The 20,363-nt window shown below is 41.4% G+C and overlaps 1 protein-coding gene across 1 annotated transcript in view; it reads left to right on the top strand.

The window, feature by feature from the left end:
- cpne5b (copine Vb) overlaps positions 1-20,363 on the top strand; it is a 114,979-nt gene that overhangs the window by 88,729 nt on the left and 5,887 nt on the right. Inside the window, exons 13-17 of the mRNA XM_083534174.1 lie at positions 1,124-1,185; positions 12,700-12,746; positions 14,615-14,796; positions 15,700-15,827; positions 18,499-18,601. Of these exons, the coding sequence (XP_083390300.1) occupies positions 1,124-1,185; positions 12,700-12,746; positions 14,615-14,796; positions 15,700-15,827; positions 18,499-18,601 (522 nt within the window). The remainder of the gene's footprint in view (positions 1-1,123; positions 1,186-12,699; positions 12,747-14,614; positions 14,797-15,699; positions 15,828-18,498; positions 18,602-20,363) is intronic.

The raw sequence follows: 20,363 nt of genomic DNA on the forward strand, positions 1-20,363 counted from the left end.
CATCACAAACTCACCCTGGCAACGTCGCGTTACTTCGCCAGCTTCGCTCGCCCTCATCACTCACTGTCTCGTTCACGGACGCTCGAAAGTAATACTGCAGGCAATGTTTTGATATGAGAACGTAATCCATTATTGCATAACACAAAAGAATCCGATTAGGAATTGAAAAAGGGAAACGACAGAACAAAGTTCTCAGGTACAATGGATTCTGCGGATTTTTTCAATGTAGGGAACGAACCACAACAATGTGGTATAAGGATAATGGTGTAATTTGCAAACCATTACATTATTACAGAATTAATTTATAATACATATTCCACTTTTAGTTACAGTTAATGCTACATAAAGCTGTAAAACAAATTAGTGTGAGTTAAAGCCACCATAGTAGCAACACTTCAGAATTCATTTTTTTTATATTCCAATTTTAACTTGATTCCTAAAATTGATGGAAGTAATATTTTTTATTCATTTAGAAAAAAAACACGTAATTCCAGAATTTATATACATTGTGTATTGACATTTATTGTTATATTACAGTATTTAAGTAGTGTCTGTGTTTTTTTATGTTTAAATTTAATCAAATTCAGTATTTTATAGTATCTTATAGTAGAGGTTATAATGAGTCATATGGCATTGGGTGGAACATGCTTTATATTAACATGATGTATAGATGTTATTTATTTATTTATTTTTCTGCAAGCATCATATGAATATCGCTGTAATTCGCTGTGTAGCTGTGGACAGGTGATTCAATCAAATTCTCCAAAATATACAGGGTAGATTGAGCACGACTCCCTGAATAGGGAGAGTATAAATTATTCATTTCAGTACTTTTGGTTGAAAAATACTAAACACAATCTGTGAGTTTAATAAAACATATCACACTGATCCCTGCACAAACATTTTTTTCCCCCCGAGTGAAATTCCCTGTAACTCATGTATCCCCTATTATGTATTTTGTCAGCACCTAAAAACAAACTGGCAATGCACACAATTTCCATCACTCACAATAGGTAATCGTTTAACTACGCCCAACAGAAATGCTTCTATTTGTTTTCCTGCCTGGTCTCGGCGTTCTGCTGAAAACACTAATGTTTTTTTATGTTTCAATTCGCTCGCGCAGGTGACGCTGCTGTCTTTTTCCGTGGAGTCGGAATTCACTTTCCTCGATTACATCAAAGGAGGGTGAGTAGAGATAAGAAGCCTGCAGCTGTGGGGTGTTCGTTCAATCTCTCAATTGTTGTCTGGGATTTTTTGCTGCCCTGTGCCTCAGTGTTGAGAAATAGCATGCGTTTCATTCACACAAGGTACACTTTTTATTCGAAAATGGTTTGAAATTGAGTCAGGAGAGTCTGAAGTTTAAAGGTTTTTTCAGTTTTCACATCAGGAAAGTTACTCGTATTCAGAGACGGTTTACTCATGTGCTTAAATGGGTATGCAAATAACCCGGCATGTAGGTTAAGAGATTTGAAGGTGTTCAAGATGGGGTCTAGTACACTGCCCTTCACTACAAGCACTTGCCTTTAAACCGGGCAGCATTCAGAGGTACAACATTATATAATAAAAGATTGAGAAAATTGCTGTCAAATGTAATATGACACAAGAGGACAAAAAAAATTTGAAGACTAATTTAATGACAAAGGAACAACTAATAAATATATTTCTATTCTAATAATATAATGATATTTGAATATATAGCTGCATGAATAGTCCTTGATGTCATTATTAAATTAACCACTGCAAATTGGGTGTAATTAAATAATACGGCTCTCACTTTCATTGTGCGTTTGAAATAGCACTTGATCTAGCACATCCTGTTATTTAGCATTTTTGTTTCTTCAACATTTAATTGCATTTTTTTCCATTTCGAATAAAAAAAAAAAAAAATACAGTGATTTAATTCAATAAGCTCCTTTGGAGAAAACAGAGCTATTCTTTTTGTAGATTTCCATCATATCCAAATGTCTAATGTTTAATCGGTCAGACAGTCGAGCTCAATCTGATACTGTGAAAGAAAAATGCACTTAGGTCCAAGGTCAGATTCATGCATAGCCGAGACATGACTTTTGACCAGTGCGCGTCCACACACTTGTCTGGAAAAAATGACATACATCCACAGCTACATCTGAGCTCTGAATACCAATGTGCCACGATTTCTCTCCTCCGAAAATGGCATTGAGCATGTATCTGAGCGGTTTATGGTTTTGCAATTAAGGTTTTAAAAGTGTGGCGCACTGACAGCCCTGGGATAAAAAAAAAAACTAAACAAAAAAACAAACCTTCTAGTCACTAATTCGAATCTTACTACAAAACGAACATGTTGTAATTATGCATTCACTTTAATTATGTTTATTCGTGGTGAGGGACAATTTACTTTATAGTATAATTGCAGACAAAATAAATATCGGGCTGTTTATCCGTTTATCCTTTTGTCCTATTGCTTGTCAAAACAGGATGACCAGATCTATTTTTATTCAGACCCCCCCCCCCCCCCCCCAAAAAAAAAAGAGAAAAAAACAGCAGTGCCTGGATAAGCACTGTCTGATGGGTTGGTCTTTAAAAGGCTCTGACATTTCACCGGTTAGACGGGGTGTTCCTCAGTGTCACGCATCTCAAAGAATCAGCCCAAATCAGCGTGAGTGAGCAATAGACGCCTCCTCCCAAACTGAGATTTATTTTTGCCAATATCTGTATATATATATTTTTTTGATGGAACCACTCAGCCTGGATAATGCATGGCAGCTCAGGCGCTTTTTAAGTGCTTGTTCAATCGGATATTCGAAGCGCGAAAGACGGGTCACCTTCAATCATCTAGGCAGCATCCTAGAAAATTCGGCTATTGACAGTTCTGCACAAGGAATGTAGATTTTCAAGAATGTCTAGTGGATAGTAAGCAGCTCTTTATCACGTAAACATGGAAACCGGTGAGTAAAAAAAAAAGAAACAGACGGGCTGTTTAGGAAGCATGTCGAACTTTTTTTACGCCTAATGTGTATAATATAATCAGCAGTATTTAGAAATCAGCTAAAAGAAATTCAAGTGTTTGGTTTTTTTTTTGCCTCGAAAGCCTGTCAGGTGGGAAAAGAGCATTTGTTTTTAGGTGTCTTACTTTCTCCAGAGAAAAAAGTGCATTTTTTAATTGGCAAGCGTCTGTTTAACATTGGGGACAATTTCCTTCTATCCAAACTACCACATCTTTGTTGGTGAAATACACTTGGAAAATCGTGACTCAGTGTTAGCAATGATTCACAAGTTTGCAAAACAGAAAGTATCGAGCGTGATAATGTACAGTCTAGCACTTCGTGTAGAATATTATTGTAAAGCAGGACAGTTTGAGTGGCTCGAGTGGCCTGCACAAAAGACAGGAGAAGAGTAAAGGTTATTTGAGAAGTGTGGAGTTTATCATAACTGCATACAGAGATTCAATCTGTTCAAAAAGCCCATGTGGGTGGGAGGGTCAGCTGTCTACAAATCTTTCGGCCACAACTTGTATAAACACCATCTACAGTACTGTCTACATTAGTGATCAACAACGGAGCTCAAACACAAACGTTACTCGGCGTGTGCTTTGTCGGATGACAAATCAAATTGCGATGATGTTTTTCTTTCGGTTCTTGTTCCTGTACTGATAAACTTCATTCTGCATTCATATCAAATTAATAGCCAAATATTTCTCCCAGTGACACGAACCTGCAATCAGACACAAAAACATGGAAACTCTGTCAGGTATGTTTAAGAAATGATTGTGTTATTGATCACAGTGGATGAGTTATTGATGGAAAGCAACAACAGCGACATCAGTCATCATCAGCGACATCTGCCAGATGTAATGTACGTGAAGTATATTTCAATTCTATTAAATTTAAATTAGGATAGAGTCTGATTGGTGGTCAGGTCCTGTATAACTGCAGATAAACTTCAACTTGGCAACAGTTTTTATTTAGGTGTGAACCCTGCATTGTTTGAGAAAATTGCATTGTTCAGCAATTTAATTAAGCATTTAGGAAAATCTATGATCTATGTCAATCATGCACTGTTAATGTTAATATGTGAATTTCTAATGCTTCATTTTACACACAATTCCATTAAAAAAAAAAAAGAAAAAAAGGTTTTGCATGTTGCCATGGTATAAGTAGATTTAAACTGCCTACCAGTCTTACCTCAATCACCTAAACAAACATATAAGGATTTCAGATATAAAGGGATCTTGCATAGAACAATACAGTGCTATAAATATATTAAAGTGAGACTAATGTAAGACACACCAGTAATAATTGAGGGGTCTGTCAATTGCTGTTCAATACTGGTTTCTTCATCTCAAAAGACATTCAAATATAAATGTGGCCTGTGGGTGCTCTAAATGTCTTTAGTGTAATCTGAAGTGAAAGCAGAGTGAAGTTAGTGTGATGAAGGCTAGAAGCATACAGCTGTGTGGCCTGATTGAAATCTCACACAATGTGCCCAGTATAAAAATGAGCAGGAGTGTGTGTGTGTGTGTGTGTGTGTGTGTGTGTGTGTGTGTGTGTGTGTGCGAGTGTATTTCATAGGTAGAATAAGTCAGATCAATTAGGTAGAGAGTACTGTGGCACACAAGAGCAAAGCAATACTAATCGTTTATTTCTGTGTGTGGGTATGAGTGTGTGTGTGTGTGCGTGTTTAATAGTAATGAGAATGCAGGCAATAGATACAATGTCTGCTGATAGAAATCAATTATAAGTTGGCCCACTCAGCGGTGGACCGGAGAAGTGTGTGTGTGTGTGTGTGTGTGTGTGTGTGTGTGTGTGGGGGGGGATTTAAAAGTAATTATGGAAGTGAGGAAGGGACTGACAAAGCTTTGGATTAGCCTCAGTGTCACGTTGTTACGTGGACAGGGAGGTGCAATACACACATACACACACTCACTAGGCAAATGAACACACACACACACACACACACACACACACACACACACACACACACACACACACACACACACACACACACACAGTTGAAGCAGGACCATATTAATCCTAACAACACAACCACAGATACCGTGCAGCAGGTATGTGTATTCATGAATATTCATGAGATTTCATGTATGTGTATGTGCGTTCAGCAAGTCATTTGTATTTGCAAAGAAATTCAAAGAAATTCTAAGTATAGGGTTTGCTAAAGCTAGCAATCTACCATTTCTTTCTAGTCAGGCATTCAGATATACAGTATATGAAAGAAAGGTTTGTGGACATCTGACCATTAGATTTGTATGTGCTTTTTGAACATCTCATTCCCCCACATTTAGTCCTCAATTGTTATTATAATAACCATCACTCTTCTGGGAAGATGTTGAACTAGATTTAAGAGTGTGCTTGAAGAGATTTGTTGTCATTTATCTAAAAGTCTGTTAGTATAATCAGGTACTGATGTAAGGTGATGAGGCCTAGGGTGCAGTCAGTAGTCGCGTTTACATGGAGCATTATAATCGGTTTAAAAGTCCAATCCGAATGAAAATGCTCCATATAAACACCTCAATCGGAATAAAAATGTTCACACCGAATCAAATTGTCATCTGTTTGAGAGGGGTGGGATAAACCTTACTATAAACCAAACAAATCAAAAATTCCACCATTTAAATGCTTTAAACGATTACTTGCAGAAGATATACACGCACTTTATTTCCTTTGCTCTCGTAAACACCGAAATGATTTGCCACAACACACTATTCCCACACAACTTCCGAGTTTGTATAAAGCAACCGTGACACACATAATTAGCGATATTGGATTTTTTATGGTCTCTTCTGGAGCAATAATTCCGTCCACATACATGTGAATGACTCATGCTAGGTCACTAAATTCCAGCAATACAACCCGCTCCCACCAGTCCTTACTACGGACCTTCATCCACACGCTTCTGCTTTTCGGAGGAGGGAGGGGTAGTATTGAGATGCTCCTTAGAGATGCAGAGCCACCATAAGGTTCAGCTTCCTCATCTTTTGAGTCTTTTTCTCATTCCTTCCAGCAGTAGTGTGCCTACAAATTCACGCTGCTGCTTGATTAAGAGCAACACTTTACATTAAAATAGGAGGCATTAGAAATAATGGAACTCCGTGTTGACAGGAATAAAAGGTGGCAAACAGGACATAGGCTAATGTGCGCATGTCACAAAATCATTCCGATTGAAAGCACCAACACATGTAAACACTATATTGGATTAGATACAGTCTCATGTAAACATCGGAATGACAAAAAAAGTGTTCATATGAGCTCGATATCAGAACACTCACGAACTTCCATTTGTACACATGGGTGTTGTTATGCTAGAACAGGTTTGGGTCTCCTACTTGAGGTGAAGTGAAAATGTAATGTTACCGCATCCAGAGACATCCGATACAAGTGTGTGCCTCCAAATTTGTGGTAACGTTTTCGGGAATCGCATATGGAAAAGTCAGGCGTCCCAGTATACGGTCATATAATGTACCATTTCCTAACTGCATAACGTTGTTTTAGTTTTACTCCTGAGTAATTTATAGTAGTTATTATTTAATTAATCTATAGTCACAATGGCTGAAATGTATACCAAGCTTACTAGAATTGCACATAAATAGCAATCAGATATCGTATAATTCTAACGCTACGATTGTTTCTTTATGGCTTTTATGCTTTCACCAAAATGTAAAAACATGACAATGCTGGGTTTGCTCTGCTTTGCTCGCTCTTGAATTTGAAACTAATTAGCTGACTAATTGTTATCCAAGGCAAAGAGGTGCTGTACCATGGGATGGGGGGCACTAACACTCTTCCCTAAATTACAACAAATAGCAAGGGCCAGAAAGTAGCTATGAGATAATAGTTTCAGAAAAATAAACTTGTTTTGCCATGAGAGTGGCCCACTGAGAATTTTCTTGACCCTCCCAATTACCATTCCACCACTGCGCACACACTTTCTTTCTCTCTCTCTCTCTCTCTCTCTCTCTCTCTCTCTCTCTCTCACACACACACAAACAGTATATGCACTAGTGTGAAGTGAACTCGTGCTGTCAGAGCAAGCCTGTGCTCTGATTAAAAACTGACCTTTACTTATCTGTTTTGGTCTCGGTTGATGGCTGAGTGGCAGATCGCCAACACGTGACCCCTCCTGACATATTTATTGAAGACTTAGCATCATGTGGTGTGCAGAGGAGACAAAAAAGAGAGTGTATTATACATGAATTTAGCTGAATACTATTTATTAAAAGCAACCATAACTACTTCAGAAAGACATGCCAGGATTTTTCCTGAATTTTTCTAGAATGCTGCTCCATATCAGTGTCTCTTCACTCCGTCCTCTATAATTAGAGAGCTATAGTGGTCATCCTGCCAACTGCAGCATTGCGGACATGCTCTCTGCATTCCACCTGACAAATGAGTGGCCAATACTTAGTGACAAGAGCTTCTGTCTGGACGATGATCAATGCTTGGCCTTGTGTACACTCTGTACAGGCTCCTGTAATAGGCATAGTGAAAAGCTCTCGAGGGCACTACACTGCAGCAACTCCAGCTAAAGAAATTTGGATCATTTGGCCATGGGCAAGCAATGGGCAGGCCATTTTCTGGTACAACAATAAAACAACTTGCATAATAACAATTTGGAATGAATTAAAAAACTTTTCTCCCTGAAAATCAATAAAAAAAAAATAGGGAATATAACCAACCATGAAGGAAAAACAAATCTCAAAATGTAGAAGGTACTTGAGTGTATGTCTTATCTATGATTATTATAAATCAAATATAAAATGATTGTGCCTGTTCAGAATTCACAAAAGAAAACAGATTTTTGAATAGGATGTGCATTATTCATGCTCTCTCAATTTTTTCAGAACTCATATGAAACATCTATTTGAGACTAAAGGGGTATATTGGGGTATATTCAAAACCCCTTATTAAAGATACTACATCAGGGACCGTGACGTCGCCCGGTATGGCGCAGCCGGGGCCCCACCCTGGAGCCAGGCCCGGGGTTGGGGCTCGTATGCGAGCGCCTGGTGGCCGGGCCTTCCCCCACAGGGTCCGGCCGGGCTCAGCCCGAAGGAGCGACGTGGGGCCGCCTTCCAGTGGGCTCACCACCTGCAGGAGGGACCGTAAGGGGCCGGTGCTAAGAGGATCGGGCAGCAGTCGAAGGTGGAGGCCTCGACAACCCGATCCCTGGACACGGAAGCTAGCTCTAGGGACGTGGAATGTCACCTCGCTGGCGGGGAAGGAGCCTGAGATTGTGCGTGAGGTTGAGAGGTTCCGACTAGAGATAGTCGGGATCACCTCTACGCACGGCCTGGGCTCTGGAACCACACTCCTCAAGAGAGGATGGACTCTTTACAACTCTGGAGCTGCCCATGGTGAAAGGCGTCGGGCTGGTGTGGGTTTGCTTATAGCCCCCCAGCTCAGCCGCCATGTGTTGGAGTTTACCCCGGTGAACGAGAGGGTCGTTTCCCTGCGCCTACGGGTCGGGGATAGGTCTCTCACTGTCGTGTGTGCCTACGGGCCAAACGGCAGTATAGAGTACCCGGCCTTCTTGGGGTCTCTGGGAGGGGTGCTGGACAGTGCTCCGACTGGGGACTCCGTCGTTCTACTAGGAGACTTCAATGCACACGTGGGCAGCGACAGTGACACCTGGAGGGGCGTGATTGGGAGGAACGGCCCCCCTGATCTGAACCCGAGCGGTGTTCAGTTATTGGACTTCTGTGCTAGTTACAGTTTGTCCATAACGAACACCATGTTCAAGCATAAGGGTGTCCATCAGTACACGTGGCACCAGGACACCCTAGGCCGCAGGTCGATGATCGACTTTGTGGTCGTTTCATCTGACCTGCGGCCGTATGTCTTGGACACTCGGGTAAAGAGAGGGGCGGAGCTGTCAACTGATCACCACCTGGTGGTGAGTTGGATCCGATGGCGGGGGGAGGAAGCTGGACAGACTCGGCAGACCCAAGCGTACTGTGAGGGTCTGCTGGGAACGTTTGGCCGAGCCTCCTGTCAGAGAGATCTTCAACTCCCACCTCCGGCAGAGCTTTGACCAGATCCCGAGGGAGGCCGGAGATATTGAGTCCGAGTGGACCATGTTCTCCACCTCCATTGTCGAAGCGGCCGCTCGGAGCTGTGGCAGTAAGGTCTCCGGTGCCTGTCGAGGCGGCAATCCCCGAACCCGGTGGTGGAAACCGGAAGTAAGGGATGCCGTCAAGCTGAAGAAGGAGTCCTACCTGGCCTGGTTGGCTTGTGGGACTCCTGAGGCAGCTGACGGGTACCGGCAGGCCAAGCGAACTGCAGCCCGGGTGGTTATCGAGGCAAAAACTCGGGCCTGGGAGGAGCTCGGTGAGGCCATGGAGAAGGACTATCGGCTGGCCTCGAAGAGATTCTGGCAAACCGTCCGGCGCCTCAGGAGGGGAAAGCAGTGCCCCACCAATGCTGTTTACAGTAGAGGTGGGGAGCTGTTGACCTCAACTGGGGATGTCGTTGGACGGTGGAAGGAATACTTCGAGGATCTCCTCAATCCCGCCGTCACGTCTTCCATTGAGGAAGCAGAGGCTGAGGGCTCAGAGGCGGACTCGTCCATCACCCAAGCTGAAGTCACCGAGGTAGTAAAGAAACTCCTCGGTGGCAGGGCACCGGGGGTGGATGAGATCCGCCCTGAGTACCTCAAGTCTCTGGATGTTGTGGGGCTGTCTTGGCTGACACGCCTCTGCAGCATCGCGTGGCGGTCGGGGACAGTGCCTCTGGAATGGCAGACCGGGGTGGTGGTCCCTCTTTTTAAGAAGGGGGACCGGAGGGTGTGTTCCAACTATAGGGGGATCACACTTCTCAGCCTACCTGGGAAAGTCTATGCCAGGGTACTGGAGAGGAGAATACGGCCGATAGTAGAACCTCGGATTCAGGAGGAACAATGTGGTTTTCGTCCAGGCCGTGGAACACTGGACCAGCTCTATACCCTCTACAGGGTGCTGGAGGGTTCATGGGAGTTTGCCCAACCAGTCCACATGTGCTTTGTGGATTTGGAAAAGGCATTCGACTGTGTCCCTCGCGGCGGCCTGTGGAGGGTGCTCCGGGAGTATGGGGTTGGGGGCCCTTTACTAAGGGCTGTCCGGTCCCTGTATGACCGAAGCAGGAGCTTGGTTCGCATTGCCGGCAGTAAGTCAGACTTGTTCCCGGTGCATGTTGGACTCCGGCAGGGCTGCCCTTTGTCACCGGTTCTGTTCATAATTTTTATGGACAGAATTTCTAGGCGCAGCCAGGGGTCGGAGGGTGTCCGGTTTGGTGACGACACGATTTCGTCTTTGCTCTTTGCAGATGATGTTGTCGTGTTGGCTTCATCAGACCAGGACCTTCAGCATGCACTGGGACGGTTTGCAGCCGAGTGTGAAGCGGCTGGGATGAGAATCAGCACCTCCAAATCCGAGGCCATGGTCCTCAGTCGGAAAAGGGTGGCTTGCCCACTTCAGGTTGGTGGGGAGTTCCTGCCGCAAGTGGAGGAGTTTAAGTATCTTGGGGTTTTGTTCACGAGTGAGGGAAGGGTGGAACGGGAGATTGACAGACGGATCGGTGCAGCTTCTGCAGTAATGCGGTCGATGTACCGGTCTGTCGTGGTGAAGAAGGAGCTGAGCCGCAAGGCGAAACTTTCGATTTACCGGTCAATCTACGTTCCTACTCTCACCTATGGTCATGAGCTCTGGGTCATGACCGAAAGGACAAGATCCCGGATACAGGCGGCCGAAATGTGCTTCCTCCGCAGGGTGGCTGGGCGATCCCTTAGAGATAGGGTGAGAAGCTTAGTCACTCGGGAGGAGCTCGGAGTAGATCCGCTGCTCCTCCACATCGAGAGGGGTCAGCTGAGGTGGCTCGGGCATCTGTTCCGGATGCCTCCTGGACGCCTTCCTGGGAAGGTGTTCCGGGCGCGTCCCACTGGGAGGAGACCCCGGGGAAGACCTAGGACACGCTGGAGAGACTATGTCTCCCGGCTGGCCTGGGAACGCCTTGGTGTCCCCCCGGAAGAGCTGGAAGAAGTGTCTAGGGAGAGGGAAGTCTGGGCATCTTTGCTTAGACTGCTGCCCCCGCGACCCGGCATCGGATAAGCGGGAGAAGATGGATGGATGGATGGATGGGGTATATTGGGACTCGCATGAGTGGGAGTGTTTTATTTTCATCAAACGAAGCTTGTGGGACATAAAGTCCACCTTAATGAATGTGATTGCACTTGTAGTGATGTTCAGTCATCCTTTGTTTAAATGTGGCTTGTAGTGTTTTTATCAGACGCACTGAGGATGAAGGGCAGCAAGAGAAATGTTAGATATTGCTGGTTTTTCTAGCGCCTATAATTCCTATAGTTGTAGGTTGGAAAAAATATATTGAAATAGGTCTAGGCTACACACACTTTGGGTTGAAATCGAAATATATTTTTGTAGAAAAAATATTGCACCTTTACTCCCAAACATGTTTGCAGGTTATAATCACTACCCTGCCTGCCTTTGCGCTGCTGGTCTTCAAAATATTGAATCGTCCAATTTGTTTTGTAATTCATGCATGAATGCAGAATGGTCTTCACAAGTCACATGGTTTCTCATGAATTAATTAAGGGGATAATTACAATCCAGGTTACAAATGAGCAAGAGACTTCGTATTGGCCAGGGATTTCAAAGGTTAATGTACTTTCCTACCCTTTTTATTATAAATGTATTAGTCCTTATCCCTTTTAAATCCCTAAGAGTGCTCTGTATTATGCTTCTTTCCCCTCTTAAGTTGCATAGTGCATAACTAATTAGAAAGATTCATACTAAATTCAGTCATTTGGAAAATTGGATTATGTTTTATTTATTTTTTTCGTTTTCAATGCACCATCGCTTTAATTGATCTGAATTAGTGCATCTTAAGACATATGAAAGCATTTCACTGTTTTTATTTCTGACTAAATATATTTTTCTGGATTACATGTAGAATATAGATGTTTTAGGAGTACCGATTTAATCACAAAATATTTAGAGTTAATAGTCTTGCTCAATGGCTCAGGCAAGGAAACTTTTCTTCAAGATGTCCTGAAGGAACAGGTCAGAATTGTGAGTGGCAAGATTTTTTTATTTTTTGGAGGAGGAAAATAAGTTGTTCAACACTACAGAATTTAAGTGAAGCCAGCTTGATGTAATTGCCTGTCCTATCTATCCTAATTAGACTGTGCAGCTGGAGTGCATGCAAGTGATGCCATTAAGCATTAGTGTGTTTATATTCAATAGCCACTTTATAAGGAACATCTGTACACATGCTCATTCATAGAACTGTGCAATCAGACTCTCATGTCGCCGAGGGGCAACACATCAAATAATGCAAATATAGGTGAAGAGTTTCACGTGATGTTTTCAGAAAATGTGAATTCAGTCAAGACATCAAATCCAAGACCAAATCATTTTCTTCTCTCGTCATCCAAGATTAATAATCCGAGGCTAATGTGGAAAATGTACACGTGTTGCGTTTCTGGTCAACACAGGTGTAAAGAGTGTTTTTTTTTTTTGTTTTTGTTTTTTTGCTCACTGGCTGTTTCTATTCTGTGGATCTATTAACGCCATCAACGTCTGATCGTACAAGATTATGTCCTGGCATGTACCATAGTATATACACACACAAAGAGGTGCTCTAGGATGTGTATTGGTGTTGACATGAACGTCTTTTTTCTTCTTTTTTTTTTCCCATGGTTTGCAATTCTATCCAGGACCCAAATCAATTTCACAGTGGCCATCGATTTCACTGCTTCTAATGGTGAGTGATTACCAGATTTATATATATTTTTTTATATTAAAATAGCTCATAAATGAATTCTCCAAGACTCAAAAACCAGTCTTTCTCTGTTTACCGGCATGTTAATTTTGTTTAAATTAAATTAACATGCCCCCCCCCCATTGGGAAATATGAACTGAGCGCCAAGTAGGGTGCCTAGTCTCACCCAGAGGGTAACTCTGTACAGAATAGGCTGGTTAGAGAATGGATTCACCGCACCTGCTGACGATGAATGGCACTCTAGTGTTCTCAGCGCAATTACTAATAATTACTATATTTTTGAAAGTAGCTGCAAAAGAAAAGTCTATTAATAATCAAAAGCTAGCATGAAGCCAGGCAAAAAAATAAATGTGCATGAAAAGATATGACTACGTAAAGTATGAAATAATGTGGTTGAGTTTAGTTGGATTTGCTGTGGAAGGCCGCCTGCAGTGCTGCCTTCTATTCAGAGTTTGTTCATAACTACACAACGCGAACAACAACTGAAGCGAGAACGATAAATACCCTTCCAACTCAATGGCACAGTGAGCTGCACATGAATAGCTTTTCAGCAGCCTAGGTGGTGTGAAGTACACCCCTGAAGTGTTTGTATATACTGGTTTCTGGATAAGGACAAACGCATTAAGAATGGCTGATTATTATAGAAGAAAAAAAAGACCCCTGCAGTGCAATATACTACTTAGCCTTCTGTTCAATTTAAACTTTCTTATAATTGTTTAGAACCATGTTGCATGGTATTATATCCCATTCAAAGGAGTCCTCCAGGGTTTTTCAACCTAATCTCTATACCGCATCTGTAGTGTTTGGGTGATTACCATGGATTTCAACTGAGAAAAGAATGAGCAGCATTTTTAATTAAAGCTTATTTGTATATCATTTTAAACAACAGATTGTCACGAAGCAGATGGGTGTAAATGTAGATGAGAAAGCCAGAGTCACAGATTCTCTCTTTGGGTTGCTTTTTTTTCCCTGCTACTCCCATTTTTAGTCATTGGTTTGTTACCCGATTGTGTCCGCTTGTTTTGTACGGATTGTCTTTTGTATACCCTGCAGATTGTTTCACAATTTTTGTGATGCTTTTTATAACATTAACACAAGCCTTAGCTTTCCAAATCCTGCCATCTTATTACTTTATAGTTTTGAACTATTCACTGTTTTAATGAGCAGCACATCATCGCTAGGTATCTGTAGTATTCACATGAAATTATCCACTGAAACATGGTGAAAAACTTGAGTTTGTACTGTTTTTGGAAAGTAGAACAAATCGTGAGAATAGGCATGTGGGACTGTTCACGGTAATGGAAAGTGACTCATAACTGTAGAAGCGCTGGAGGTACCGGTATATGAATCAGGCAGGTCTAGAAGGTGATAGAAGCCCCAGTAGTAGACGTGTGTCATCACATCAGCTAGAAGGAGTACTTATAGTTTGACAGAGAAGGTGCAGATTAATGTGCCTGCGCTTTTACTACAGTGGGTGTATATTGTGATTAGAGTGCAATCAATGACATATATTTTTTTTTGTTTTGTTTTTTTTGCTCACTCAAATATGTTTTACTGTTTAACCTCTAAATACACAGAATTCATCCTGTCAAAGAAACACAAGAGGAAAAAATGTCTGTTATGTGGGAGATGGTTGTAGATTTAAATGATACAGCTGGTATTGTAACGATTTTAAACCCATTTAATGATCGTCCTCTGACTTTTATTCCAATCCAAAGTTTATCCATCCTTTTCTCATTTCCCAGAAACACATTGTATATCGCATATTGTAATCACACATATACCATAAATGGCCTCTATGCTATAGCTTTTACTTCATTATATTGCGCAATGCTAACTCTGATGTCTAGGTAACCCGTCCCAGTCCACGTCCCTCCACTATATGAACCCTTACCAGATGAATGCCTATGCCATGGCACTGAAGGCCGTAGGAGAGATCATCCAGGACTACGACAGTGATAAAATGTTCCCTGCACTGGGCTTTGGGGCGAAATTACCCCCAGATGGACACGTGTCCCACGAGTTCCCTCTGGTGAGTAATTAGGCAAACAGATCTGCATCTTTTCCACATTATTTCAAGGTTATCTCATGCCAAATGTAGTGAGCATAATCATTAGATTCCATAAGTGATAACCTCTTAGCAGTTCAGCTGTTGTTTAAATCCTTACATAATTTGCACTCCTCTCTGAGTAAAAGCCATGTGTAATGCATTATCTGGCTTTCCTTTCATCGAAAGTAAACTTTCTCATTTGCCCTCCTCCCAGGTTGAACATTCAAAAACTAGGTCCCTGCTAATGATAGATGTGGCGTATCTGTGTGTGCATGTTATAGTGTAGAAACGCAATCTATTCTGTTTTCTCAAGGAGGGATTATGGATTTGTGCTCTCCCTGTGGGCCGAAGCGGTCTCAAAGCAAGCTAAATTGATCAGAGCCTCTGTTTCTACTCGCTGTGAACTGCATCTAAAAGTTCCAGTGTGTGTCAGCTTATGATAAACTCCCATATAGAGGCTTAGAAGCAATGGACCTAATGCTACAGCTGGAGGCGGGAGAACAATTTTTATTGTTGTGGGGCTGGGATTCCTATACAGTTCACCTACTACAGTCGCACACAACCTAAATTCTTCAATTTAATCTCATAATTGTTTCATATAGAATCCAATATGCTGGAGTGTGTCACATTCGAGTAAGTAATCACATCATGATTTGTTTCTCTTGGGGTTAACAGTAAAATGTAACTAGAGACGTGCCAATAATGGCCAGGAAACTTCTAGAGGTTATTAAGGTAGAACAATAAAGAAAAATCGACAGGGGAAATATTAAGGGCAGACAGATATCATTTGTTCTCATACAACCGCCGTCTCAGAAAATGCTATATGGATATCTTATACTTACCTACTGACAGAAAGAACAATACTGACCTTGTCCTCTGTTGCAGAATGGTAATATAGAAAACCCCTACTGCAATGGAATTGAGGGGATCTTGGAAGCCTACCACCAGAGCTTAAAGACTGTTCAGCTTTATGGGCCCACAAACTTTGCCCCTGTGGTTAACCATGTAGCCAGGTACGTTGTACTGATATAAACAATATATAGACACTCATTTAAATATTCCTACAATATATACCAAGGATATAACATATACACAGTAAGAATGTACACAATATGCCCAAAAGTATGTGGATATTTGACCATCACATGGAATTTAGCAGGCACCCATATCAAGAACGACTTGTTATTTCTCATTTGTAACAACTAAGGGGTTGAGGGTTAAGGGCTTTCCTCAAGGGGCACAGAAGTGCCAACTCGGTGGATTTGAACTCACGACCCTCCATTAAGAAGTCCAGTGTCTTAACCACTAAGCTACCACTTCTATCACACCCAAACAGAATGAGTCAGCTCATTCAGGCTTTAGCGTATTAGTAAGGTCAGACAAGAAGGTGGTCGAGTTACTAAAGGTACCTGGTAAAAAGTTCTAAAGTTCTTCCATTCCAAACTTGGCAAGCCATTTCTTTATGGATCTTGCGCTGTGTACATTGGTGTTGTCACACTGGAAAAGAGTTTGGATGCTTTGGTACCAAATACGGTTAATCTTCTTGCTTAAGCCACGTTAAAAACATTCAAGACAATCAGGTGTGCGCCTCCCAATTTATGGGAACAGTTTGTAAAAGACCAGCCATATAGACATATTATAATGGTCAGGTGTCCGTATACTTTTGGAGAGACAATGTAACTTAACACATGCTTTGAAATGTACAGATATAATTTTCTAAATATTCACAAATACACATACAAATAGGAAATGCACTATTCAGTTTTTTTGACACTAGGTTCATTATGCTTACCGCTATTTCCATGTCCGCGTCTGTCAAACGGTGCGTCATTCCAATAGTGTTGTTAGCGTGGACGCTAAATGACAGCTGTTTAAATGTTTGAAAGGAAATATGTGGAATTACTACTTGAACCGGCAGGTTACATCATAATTACATTTTAAAACTGATCCGAACAAGGTCACGGCATGGGCAAATGTCAATTGTAAATGTCAATGTCAATGTCGATTTCTCAATATCTTCGCAAATAAGTAGGCGGTAAAGACGTTCATGTTGAATGCCAATGGCATCTATTTGTTCTCAAAACGCTTGCCAGAACCATTCACAGGGCAGTTGGTTCAGATTTCGGGTTTTACTTATTTGATATCATCAACAATTCGGACAAAGGAAGTTCCAAGTTCACAAAGAATTTTACAGCATCTTCAATAAACTGTTGTTCGGGGTTACAGTGGTTTAAATTGGGCTAGTTTTTTCCATAGGTTGGGGAAAAGAATCAACTAATTAACAATCATTAAGTATACAGTAGCCAGGAACAAACAAAAATAACACAAATCCAAACTACAGCAGATAGATTTAACTGGCTTCAAACAATGAATGAATTCGTATTATACAGCATTTAAGTGTTCACTAGCTTTAAAAATGGTCATTTGCCAACTACATAATTTATATCTTAACAAAGCTTCAAACATTAAGCTTTTATTAAAAAGACAATGGTAGCTGCGTGCATTTATATTCATTTGAAATGCCAGCATGCGTACCCTGCTCATACTAATGGCCTTAGACAATCATGCAAGCTAGTCTGATGTGTTTTTATCTATGCATGAGTAGAGGAATGACTCATTATTTTATTATTCAGTCACCTGCACTGTGCTTTCAAAGCCATCAGATATCTTCTATCAGAGTAAACAAGTCTTCTCGGTAATTGAATTCGGGATCACCGCGCTAGAAAAGCGGCCATTGAGTGATTTCTCTCCGTGCGACGTTCCATCGTGGACCACTTGACATTCTGGCATCTTTTCCACATTGCATGATCCCTCTTTTTTCTTTACTGTATAATTGGCACAAAAAGACATGCTGACATTACCTGGGACAGTGCACGGATCCACCTCACATTTATCAATTATACATTTTGTACACATTGCATTGCTTATATCCGGTTACATGGAAACGGTCTGGAAACAGGAGAGGAAAACATTTTATCGCCAATATCGAAAGTATTTGCTTATTAGACACATTAGTTGCTTGTTGAACCCTGTTGCACAAGCACCCAGTCGTTCGAGCCATCGCACCTCATGTCCACTTTACTTCTTGTAATCTGATTCCATGCACGTAGGCGTGACCACTGAGGAGCAAACCATGTGCGTATCTATTAAAGCAGAAAGGCATAAATGATTGTCTGAAACCTCTCCACACCCTGCTTTCATTCCTCGGCGTCACACGAGCAAATCTTCATTCTGACTACGAGGCCTCTGTGCTGTAATTAAAAAAAGCCATCTTGATAAGCTTGAATTAGACTTGCTTAATTAATACATGACGTGCCTCCCAGAAGCCTGGCACTGCATGACACACACACGCCACAGAGCATAGTTATTCTTAAGCAAATACACCCACGGAGCATGATTATTCTTAGTAACTCACATGCATGGAAAAGATCCATCTAATTCATACAAGCCATTTACAATCTATGATGGCTTGTTAAAATGCATGAAGTACGGAAGGAAATTCGAGCGCTAGAGCTCTGGAATCAATTGTGATATAAATTTGAAAATGAACAGAGAAGCTTGAGATGTTACCACACTCACAACAGCAGTGTGCTGCAGATGGACGTTTGACCACAAGCATGAACTCAAATGTCCTTCATTCTTTTTCTTCTTCTGCCTCTTTTCTTCATTTGCTTTCGTATGAAGTTACGCAGCGGCTGTACAGGACGGATCACAGTACTTTGTCCTGCTCATTATCACAGATGGAGTCATATCGGATATGGCTCAGACCAAAGAAGCCATTGTGAACGTGAGTACTGACCACGCTAATTGTGCATTCAATCAACTTTGAATTCTTCAATGAAGAATTTGAATTGTAATGAAATACTGCATGTCATTTTAAAATCCTCCATATCGCTTTCTCAGATATTAAACACTGAACTTTTTCACTATACATTTTCACGATTATTTGGTTTATACACAAACACGAGACAGTCTAGTATTTTATGCAAATTTATGTGACCAAGAACCAACAACGTTCTGAGGAGGAGGCTGTTTGGCCTGACATTGCCAATGGCCTACCATATTATTTGAAACAGTTTCAAGCAAAAAAAACGGTCTAATAACATTCAACGACATGTTGCTCCAAAATAAAGTCCACTGTTTCAGTGTTTGCTTTGTTCACTGAATGTTTTTTTTCTGCTGGAGTGGTGCTTTCTGGGGTAGTACATAAACAACCATGTCAGCAGAGTCAAAGTCACAATGCATTCCTCTTCCTTGAAATTTCGATAAGCGTTTCCATTAATCTATTTTTTGTCCACCTAAGAAAATATCAGTGCTGTATACATGTGTACGTTGTGTGTAGTTTTTGCTACAGTTTTAAACACGGTATATTCGGGTAAGTGGTCAGCTTGTTTCTCCTTCCAAAACTCTAGCAGAGGACCAAGTCATCCGTGCAGCCAAACAGGCCCGATTCCCAGCAGACTGGATTTAAAGGGAATTTGCGACTGTTAATGGAAGCATTAGAACAGCCACACCTTCCTTTTAAGATCTTGCCTGCTGCTGTGTCTCACGTTGATGGCCTCTGCGTCAAGACTCGACGAATCTCTCCGCCTACAGCGTTCGACTTTAGAATAATTTTGAACATCAACTAAAAAAATGTGTGCATCTTGCAACTTCTGTCATTTCCATGTACGTTCATAGCTTGTTTTTCTTCTTTCATTTAACAGGTGTTGTTTCTTTAACCAGGAGCCATGTAAAATACAGTCTGGGATTTTAGATAAAAAAATAAATAAATCAATACTAGTACAAGAACAGATGGGTTACAAACTAAGCAGGTCAAATTCAAACGAATGAATGTGTTTAACTAAAATTAGTTAGACACAATAACATTTTGCAACGTGCATAACGTCCAGCATTGCCTAAAATAACCAAACTCCCACTGAGTGTTCACGTGAAAGAATTGAAAACCGTAGCTAAACCCCCAAACCGATTTTTTTCACTGCATCGCTTCGCTTTCAGGCTAGAAGTGTGACAGATGTCTGCCGATGCTGAAACTGTGCCCGAAAGTGGAGCACTGTTTGAGGATGGAAATTAGCATTTCGCATCAGTTAACAAAGCCAGATAGAACATTTCAGTAGCTCACAAGTAGAAGGTGGAGGTCTAAAGTGTGTGTTGTGTGCTGAGAGATTTTTCTGAGACCAGCTGACCTATTTCTGCCATTTAGGTTCTAAGATCAGTGTGAAGGACTACATGTATCATTTATAAGAGATGCAGTAACCATATGCTTCTTCTGAGACCACTATTTTTAAAACAGGTCATACATGGGCTTTTGTATTTCTCAACCAACTGGTTAGTACTAGTTTCTAGCAGGTACTTGGAGAAAGAAAATCCAGAAGTTATACCTCTTAGTTTAATAAACAATAAATCAAAGTTATTAATAGCGAGTTGTGACGATATACATTACCTGGCCAAAGGTTTCCTGGCATCACGCTTCTTCTCTGAATAGTTGCCCCTAAATAAAAGCACACAATTGCACTCAATGTCTTTAAATTCCTACCGGTTTCAGCAAC

Source organism: Silurus aristotelis (assembly GCF_946808225.1).
Source record: "Silurus aristotelis genome assembly, chromosome: 28".
In the NCBI taxonomy this organism is placed as follows: Eukaryota; Metazoa; Chordata; class Actinopteri; order Siluriformes; family Siluridae; genus Silurus; species Silurus aristotelis.